The 9,352-nt window shown below is 51.1% G+C and overlaps 1 protein-coding gene across 1 annotated transcript in view; it reads right to left on the bottom strand.

Moving 5' to 3' along the window:
• Window positions 1–1,283: 1,283 nt before the first annotated feature.
• The window catches only part of PEX5 (peroxisomal biogenesis factor 5), a 22,124-nt gene continuing 14,055 nt past the window's right edge, over window positions 1,284–9,352 (bottom strand). Inside the window, exons 9-14 of the mRNA XM_018553226.1 lie at window positions 5,939–6,082; window positions 5,125–5,195; window positions 4,848–5,045; window positions 4,156–4,321; window positions 3,870–4,027; window positions 1,284–1,559 (exon numbers count right to left, since the gene is read on the bottom strand). Coding sequence (XP_018408728.1) covers window positions 1,355–1,559; window positions 3,870–4,027; window positions 4,156–4,321; window positions 4,848–5,045; window positions 5,125–5,195; window positions 5,939–6,082 — 942 coding nt within the window. The 3' untranslated portion in view covers window positions 1,284–1,354. The remainder of the gene's footprint in view (window positions 1,560–3,869; window positions 4,028–4,155; window positions 4,322–4,847; window positions 5,046–5,124; window positions 5,196–5,938; window positions 6,083–9,352) is intronic.

The following is a 9,352-nucleotide window of genomic DNA, read 5'->3' on the forward strand; positions in this document are numbered from 1 at the left end:
ATTGGGAAGCCGGCTCCATGCTCTCTCCTCACAAGTTGGGGGGGGGGGGAGCATGGATGCGGCTTCCCGGCCAATCAGGAAGCTGGGCTGCGTGCAACGACGCACTGCCCTGATACCGGAAGTATCGGGCTAGGCACCTGAACATTTGGGTGAGTATAAGTACTCGCCCAAATACTCGGCATCGGCACTGATACTAGCATCGGTGCATCCCTAGTGGAAAGCCACTCTGATTGGTTCAGGATTGTGAGTGCGGAAGTGAGCAACCAGGATTAGGAACCTTCTCTCGAAAGCTGACCAAACACCTTACAACCTTCACACGACCTTTGTTGTGCGATGGTTGTAAGGTGATTAAAATTTCATACGACCGGCCCATCTTGGACAGGCAGATCATCGCAAGCCCGCCCCGCTGAGAGGAGGGCTTGCAGATGATTGCAATGCTGAGCGGACAGTGTGCGCTTGCGCACACCGGCCCGTGTGACTTTGGTCTTGCGAGCACGCTACCAACCCGCCTGTACGTACAGTAAAATCGGTCGCAAACTGCCCATAATCGTACGATCGCGGGATCACCAGTGATTATCGTATGATAATCGTGAGACATATGGGCACCTCAAGTCAGGGGGGCAATGCTGGTGAATGTCAATATACAGAGTGCAGACAATAAAATTATCTTTCCCCCAATTCCCTACACACCAGAAATCAGACCTAATGGGAGCTTTTCAAATGTGAGCCAATCAGGCCCAATGCTGCCATGTTTCAGGTACCAATTAAGAGTAGGGAAGCAGAGAGGCTCTGATTGGTGCGCTTTGGTAGTTCAGTGATCTGCAGCAGGATATAACGTCTGGCTCTGTAAATCAAAGGACCAGCTGAGTAGAGTTACAACTATGGGAACAGGTACGACCCCTATGTACATATTTCTATGCCGTGTTTAAGTATCTGGCTGGAGTTCTGCTTTAAGCTTGCCTTTGTCCACTAGGTGGAGCAATGCTATACATCGTATACACAGAAGATGAGCGCACGTTGCTAGTAGGGGGTGATGGATCTCCACATTGACGTCGCAGACAACAACAATAAATTCCGGCTCGGTACACACAAGGTAATTAAATAAGATTAATCAGCTAATTAGGAGTCCTATTGAGTTTGTTCCTTCATTCCGGTACCAGCCAATGGAGTGAAAGGTCAAGTCTGCTCAGATCAATCACCACGGACAGAAACATTATGGCTTTGCGCAGGGCCCGGGGCTGCTTCCTGCAATAGTTCGAGAGACCCGCCTAGAGCATTCTTCCGGCGCCGTCTTGCCGGTGCAGCGTGGGAGTCCCCCCAGCATGCACTCGCATGGCCACAGGTCAGGTCGTGGTCATTGGCCAAGGCTGGAGTGAGGAGGGAAGGCGGCCTGTAGCGTGGCAAGATCACGGGCGTCCGCCGCGTTGTAGAGGTTACTCTGCCCCAACATGGAGAGCGCCATCCGCAGGGTGCTCCAGATATTGTCGGACATGGATCCGTCGGGGCCTCCACTCTGTTGCTGCATGCTGAGGGCTTCTATGAAATGTTCCACCGCCTCCCTGCATCAATGAGATACATTTAAAGCAAAGCTCCACTGGGCACCGTTTGGAGGTATACAGGCCATAGAACGTACGTTTCAAAGTAGGGATGCGCCGATACTGGTTTTTCGGTATCGAGTACCGATATTTTTTTTCCCGGTACTCGCCGATACCGGAAGTCCCATTAAGGGAGCCGGGTGGTGTGTAATGACTCGCCACCTGGCTTCCAGAATAGCAGGGAAGCCATCTCCATGCTCCCTCCTCACCTGGTGCCGTGTAATGATGCGTTGCCCGGCTCCCTGATTGGTCGAGAAGCTGGCTCCATGGTCCCTCGTCATCAGGTGACGAGGGAGCATGAAGCAGGCTTTCTGGCCAATCAGAAAGCCGGGGGCATGTCATGACACGCTGCCCAGCTTCCCGATACCGGAAGTATCGGAGCATTTGGATGAGTACGAGTACTTGCCCAAATACTCTATATCGGCACCAATACCGATACCAGTATCAGTGCATCCCTATTTAACCACTTAAAGGCCATAGTGTTTCACCCCCTTCCTGGCCAGGCCATTTTTCAGTATTCAGTGCTGCGGTACTTTGACTGATGTTTATTCTGTCATGCAACACTTTACTGAAACGATTTTCATACCATTTTTTGGGGACAGATAGAGCTTTCTTTTGTTGGCTTTTATTCACCAATGGGGTTTTTATTTTTTACTATATAACAAAAAAAGTAACAAATTAAAAAAAAAAAACATGTTTCCCTATAAAATGTTATTAAACATTTATTTTTACCCCAATTTTTTGGTACAATATAAAAGACGGGGTCACGTCGGGTAAATAGACACTAAACATGTCAACCTTTAAAATTGCGCACGCCCGCGAAATCGCAGAAAACGGCCGCAGCCAAAATTGGCCATAGGCGACGCTTTAAACGCTTTTACCGCTCATCAGTTTAGTGTTATCAGTGATTGATGGCCCTAGAATTATTGTTCTCACTGCGACGTTCGCGGCGATATGTAACATGTGCTGCATAATGGGCGCAATCGTCGGTTTCGTACATAGGCGCACCCGACGCATGTTTGCGTGTGTATCTGGGGGGCGGGGGACTTTAAAAAAATGTTTGTGTTATTTTTTTTTATTTTTTTTAGCTTCTTTATTTTTTTTAGCTTCTTTATTTTTTTTAATGCTGAAATTTTTTTTTTTTTTACTTAACTTTATTGCTATAACATAGGGGACTAAGGAATCCCCTATGTAATAGCCAGTTCACCAAACAGGTCCTCTTTATGGAGACATCAGGGGTCTCCAAGACCTCTGATGTCACCTAGGGACCCCCAGAGAAGCTGATGAAGCAGAGATCTGCTCCATCAGCTTCTCTCCGGTGTTCTGCACCGGAGAGTGACACTGAATGCAGGAAGTGATGTAATATACATCACTTCCTGCATTCGGGGACAGGAAGAGAGATCAAAGGATGATCAAGTAATGATCTCCTGTTAGAGCGTTGGCGTGCGCACAGCGCACGCACAAGAGGGGGGGAGGGGCAGGACGTCTTAAGACGCCCACCCGCTCTGAGCAGACTTCCGTCCGGCCGTTCACAAACGGCCATGGACGGAAGGTGGTTAAAACCCCCACCCGTCCTGTGACAATAAAGACTACATCAGGGGTGGCCAACGTCAGCACTCCAAACCCCATCGTGCCTATGTGAGAAATGCCGTGGTCGGCAGAGACTTGCAATGCCTCATGGGACTTGTAGTTCCACCACATCTGGAGTGGTGAGGTTGCCTACTCCTGGTCTACATGCATCTGTCAGGTATGCATTGAAGAATTAGGAGCTGTGTTTGGCCACGCCTCCTTAGCACATCACAGCTGAGCCAATCTGGACTGGGGTGGGGAGCATGTGACCCTTTCACCTTCCGTCCACTAGATTGCGCAAAGCTTGAGTAGCCAACCACAAGGCCCAAGTGCTGTGCCGCATTGCTTGAGCCTTGTGGTTGGCTACTCACGTTGGGGGTAAGTACCAACATGGCACTTATACTGCACATTCTGCTCGGGGTGCATCAGGCAAGCATGAGGAAGGCAAGTATTTGTAGCAAAGGAAGTGGGCCATAAAGAGAACCTATTCCTTGCTTTATATCAGGGGGAGGCAAACTCCAGCCCCCCAGCTGTGGTGAACCTTCAAATCCCATCATGCCTCTGGAAGTCATGCCTGTGGCTCAGTCTTGCAATGCCTCATGGGAGTTGTAGTTGCACCACATCTGGAGGGCTGGAGTTTGGCTACTCCTGCTTTAAATGAAGTATCAGGTCTGTCACTTTAATCTCCATGAAGCCGCCTCTCACCTGTGGGCTCCTAGATTAATGCAGGCGATGCCCAGGTTGTATCGGGAGCGTATAAACCCAGGTTGCAGCTGAAGCGCCCTTCTGTAAGCCTCCACGGCGGCCTCACTGTCGCTACCATTGGCCAGGGTGGCGCCCAGCTTATTCCAGAGGAGATAGTCCTACAGAGGAAAGCACAGTAACATCAGAGGAAAGAAAGTCGCACACCGCTGGGAATTCTCATGAGACACACAGTATGATCGAGAACAGACGGGAGCTTTAGAAATCCCCCCTCCAATACCGCACTCACATCTGGTTTTTGGCTCAGGGCGGCAGTGAAGCAATCCACGGCTTTCTGATACTCTCCGCTCAGATTAAACAGCACTCCGAGACCGCACTGCACATCAGGGTCAACTTGTGTCGGTTCCATGCGTACGGCTGACAGGAACAGCTCCCGGACCTCCGAAAACATCGAACTGAAAGAACGAAACGCTCCGCTAAGTTTCAGTATTGTAACAGATTGGACAGCGACACCCCAGGAAGGTTCAAACGCTGGCAACTTTATTGTTCCAGACAATCAAATAGTCCCCCCCTTCTAGGCGGTATCCAAAGCCCATCGCACTCCTGACCAATAAGTCCCTATGGATTGGTGAGTGCTGCGATGGCAAACGGATGGCGCCACTCAATGCAAAAGGTCACGGCCCTCCAAAATTGTGATCGATACGCCTTCATTGACGTATGTTCATGTTATCACATAACAGCCCCCCTTCTAGGATCTCCTCCATTGATGCATTTCACCCATAAAGCTGGGCTCTGCCATCCTCTATGATGGAGGCCATTTTTCTGAAACATCTGGTGATCCCCAATTAGCAAAAGCAGTACAATGATTGCCCAGAAGGTCCTTGTAGTGGTCATGGATGGAGGACAATACGAGTCCCCAAAAGACCAACAATAAAAGTTTTGGGTCTACTGACCCTTTAATGACCGGCGGTATACACTCACTCTGACAGCAGTGTGCCCAGCGATCGGTTTCTCGCCTCACTCCCAGGGTTCTCCTCTTTTATGAGGTGACCGTATTTTGGGTTGTGTTTGATCCATTCCCGCAGCGTTTCGCAGGCCTGCTGCTGGAGGCATTCGTTGGTGAAACTCACCGCCAGAGCCATCAACACGTTCAGATTGTCCGGCTTCAAGTCGAGGCACCTTAGACAGAAACGGACACGGTGAGCTGCCATAGCAAGAGACTGCTGAGGGGGAACCCCGTAATAGAAAGCGACCTCACCTGCGCAGAGCACTGATCGCGGCCAGTTCCTGTTCATTTTCTGCCTGGGAGGTGCCCAAATACTGCCAGGCCTAGCGGGGGAAGAGCAGGGAAAGGGGTTACATTCCTATTCTGGTATATCAGACACCCGTCATCATATTGAAGTATTCACCTTCCCAAAACCTTATTATTATTATTATATCAAACTATTGTTGGCCCTCCAGCTGTGGTGAAAATGACATATCTCATCATGCATCTAACTCTGGGAGTCATACCTGTGGCTGGGAGAGTCTTGCAAAGCCTCATGGGACTTGTAGTTTCACCACAGCTGGAGGGCCGAGGTTGCCTCGTCTTGCTATAGAATGTCACTAGTGACAACTCTGAATCTACTGGGGCTGCTGACATCACATCCAAGATGGCGGCACCCAGCAGCAGTCTTGGGGCATCTGGATGTCTTCACAAAAGGAGATATTTACTGGTAAATAAGATGTATAAAATATGCTACATGCTCATAAGGAAGATTCTTGTTAATGGTTTGGGGACAGGGTCTCTTTAAAGTGACAAGAAAGTGCCCCCTCCAGAGAAGATAGTTCATACTTACCTCTCCCACCACTAAACAATCTTCAGAATCTGAAACTTCCATAGGTGTTGGATCGCTGGACTCAAAAGGATCCTCCCGCCAGCTCCTATGTCACTACAGGACACATGCGATTATGGGACTGGCAGATAAAACCACTGAGCGCAGCGGGAGGGACCACGGCACAGTTTTCCGAATGCTTCAACCCCCCCTCCCCAACACTAAACGTTGTTCCAGAAGAGTCTTTCCTCCTCCCACCTCCATGTGTTTGGGATCTCTCTGCACCGCAGTCTCGAAGCACCTGACGGCACTGGGGAGGTCCCCCTCCCGAAGGCGTTTCAGACCTTCTTCAAATGGCTGATCCACTTCGGAGAAGGGGTTGTCATCTTCAAACACATATCCCTGAGAGGGAAGAAGAGTGAGAAAGAAGACGTGAGACGGGAAAAAAAAAAAAAAGAGAAGAGGAAGAGAGGGAGGAAGAAAGCCAATACGCCAAACGCGTTTTGGGAGAAGGGGCGTAAACGTATGATTGGTAATTAAATCTCGATGATATTCATTGAACCCCTTTGCCGCCATCTCCCAGCTCTTTAAGAAGATCTAAACCCAGGAATCAGAGGCAGGCATCCTTATCATGTGATCACTGGCTGTCACATGACCTGCATCTTGTCCCCCTGACTCCCAATCATAAGTAGTGACTGCAAGCTGTTGGCGACAGCTCGTTCAGTGTACTGGGAGCATGCTAGTGAGCGCACTCTCAGGGCAGTGGGCCGGCTGATGCATATATTGCGTAGAGCTGACTTTGGGGCTCACCCACCACGCTGACGCATATATACGTAGAGCTGACTTTGGGGCCCACCCACCATGCTGACACATATGCGTAGAGCCGGCGTCGGAGCCCACCCACCATGCTGACACATATGCGTAGAGCCGGCGTCGGAGCCCACCCACCATGCTGACACATATGCGTAGAGCCGGCGTCGGAGCCCACCCACCATGCTGACACATATGCGTAGAGCCGGTGTCGGAGCCCACCCACCATGCTGACACATATGCGTAGCGATGGCGTTGGGGCCCACCCACCATGCTGACACATATGCGTAGCGATGGCGTTGGGGCCCACCCACCATGCTGACACATATGTGGGTTTTATGCGGCACCAAGGAGTTAAAATTCCTAGTTTGAGGGCAGAAAATGCTGAGCGTGTCCACATGGAAAAGAAAACACCCGGTTACTTTTTTTAACATTTCCACGTGCATACGCTGACGCCTCAAAATAATAGGATTTTGGTACTCACCGTAAAATCCTTTTCTCTCCGTTCATTGAAGGACACAGGGAACAGATCGGAGATCATGTACTGTAGGGTAATATCGCCACCTGCAGGAGAAGGAAGCTAGGCACAAAAAAACTAAAGACCAATTACAGCCTAGGGGCGGCCCCTGCCGGTGGCCAAACCCCCCACCTGCTGACAAGTCTCCAGTTTAGTAACAAGCAGTAAAGGAGTACACACCCACATAGAGGGGCGGGCCCTGTGTCCTTCAATGAACGGAGAGAAAAGGATTTTACGGTGAGTACCAAAATCCTATTTTCTCTCCCGTTCATTGAAGGACACAGGGAACAGATCGGAGATCATGTACTGTAGGGACGTCACAGAGCAGTACCAAAAAAGAGGGGTGGGCCAACAGAAACAACAAACCCAACTAAACAAAAAAATCCCCTCAAACGGCCGCCTGCAACACTTTGCGCCCCAAACCAGCATCCGCAGATGCCAAAACATCCACCTTATAAAACTTGGCAAAGGTGTGAACAGAAGACCAAGTTGCGGCCTTACAAACCTGAGAAACGGAGGCACCATGACGGAAAGCCCAAGATGCCCCAACAGCCCTTGTAGAATGGGCCGTAACAGAAAAAGGAGGCTCACGCCCCTTAATAGCATACGCCTGAGATACTGTGTCGCGAATCCATCGAGAGATGGTAGCCGACGAGGCAGCCCTGCCCTTCCGGGGGCCATCTGCAACGACAAACAGGGAATCCGATTCCCGAAACGCAGCCGTAGCACTTAGGTAAACCCGGATGGCGCGGACCACGTCCAGACAGTGCAGTGCCCTCTCCTTCCTGTGGACAGGCTTCGGACACAAGGAAGGCAGGACAATGTCCTCATTGAGATGGAAAGCCGAAACTACCTTTGGCAAGAAAGACGGCCGAGGCCGCAGAACTACCTTGTCCCGATGCAGGACCAGCAACGGGGACGAGCAAGAGAGAGCCGCCAATTCCGAAACCCTGCGGATCGAGGTGACCGCCACCAAAAAGGCCACTTTTTGAGAGAGAGTCAGAATCAGAATGTCCCGCAGAGGCTCAAAGGGAGATTCCTGCAATACTGAGAGCACCAGATTTAAATCCCACGGCGGCAACGGGGAGCGAACAGGGGGAACGATACGTGTGACCCCCTGCACAAAAGTGCGAGCGTAGGAAGCTATCGGCCGCTGAAAAAGAACAGCCAAGGCCGAAATTTGGCCCTTGATCGTACTCAAGGCCAAACCCTGATCCACACCCCGCTGTAAAAAGGCGAGGATCCTGGCAACGGAAAACAAACGAGGCGGAAATCCCACCGACTCACACCAGGCAAAATAAGCCTTCCACGTTCGATGGTAAATCCGTCGTGACACAGGCTTTATCTCGTAGAGATAACCGCATCAGAGAGACCACGGTCCCTCAACACCTGGCTCTCAACAGCCACGCCGTCAAAGCCAACGACGGTAAAGACGGATGGAACACCGGACCCTGAGATAGAAGATCTGGACGGAGCGGCAGGCGCCAGGGAGAAGGTGACCGAGGGGGAGGAGGGGGAAGGGGGGACAGGAGCCAAAGGATCCAGGCATGCGCCAGCGGACCCCCATCCCATACATACCCCAGGAGGATGCGACCATCCGCCGACCAGGCACCCCCCTCCATGCCGAAAGCAGCGCAGGGGACATCAAAGAATCCCACAGGTGCTTGCGGAAACCTGGCGCCCCCGACCGCAGCCGCGGCGCCAGCAGCCTGAGGGAAGCACTGTGACTGGGCGGCCGAGACCCCCAGTCATATGCACCCCCCTGGGACGAACCCACGGGCCACCCCGCTAGAGCGGGGCCGTCGTAGCCGACCCACCGCAGCGGGCCTGCATACGCTCGCTGGTCACCCAGGGGAGACTCCAAGGATCCGAGACATCCAGCCTGTCGCCCGGACAACACTTGCTAGAAGAATCTTCTGAAAAAAACCAGGAAGAAGCAGGTAAGAATACCGAGAAAAAATTCTTAGCTCCTTACTCCTGACGCTAGGCAAAAAACTGGAGACTTGTCAGCAGGTGGGGGGTTTGGCCACCGGCAGGGGCCGCCCCTAGGCTGTAATTGGTCTTTAGTTTTTTTGTGCCTAGCATCCTTCTCCTGCAGGTGGCGATATTACCCTACAGTACATGATCTCCGATCTGTTCCCTGTGTCCTTCAATGAACGGGAGAGAAAGGTATTTTTTATTCATTTTGTATTTAATTACAAATGATACATGTAAGCCCCTAAGAAGAGGAAATTGCTTTCCCCGAAATGCATTGGCTGTATTTTATTCATTAAACATTTCATACCGGTATCAATCAGATCTGTACAAGGCATTCCTAATATAACCCCCAAAGTTTGGTATATGAG

The sequence above is a fragment of the Nanorana parkeri genome, unplaced genomic scaffold (genome assembly GCF_000935625.1).
Source record: "Nanorana parkeri isolate BGI_ZX_2015 unplaced genomic scaffold, ASM93562v1 scaffold113, whole genome shotgun sequence".
Lineage (NCBI taxonomy): Eukaryota > Metazoa > Chordata > Amphibia > Anura > Dicroglossidae > Nanorana > Nanorana parkeri.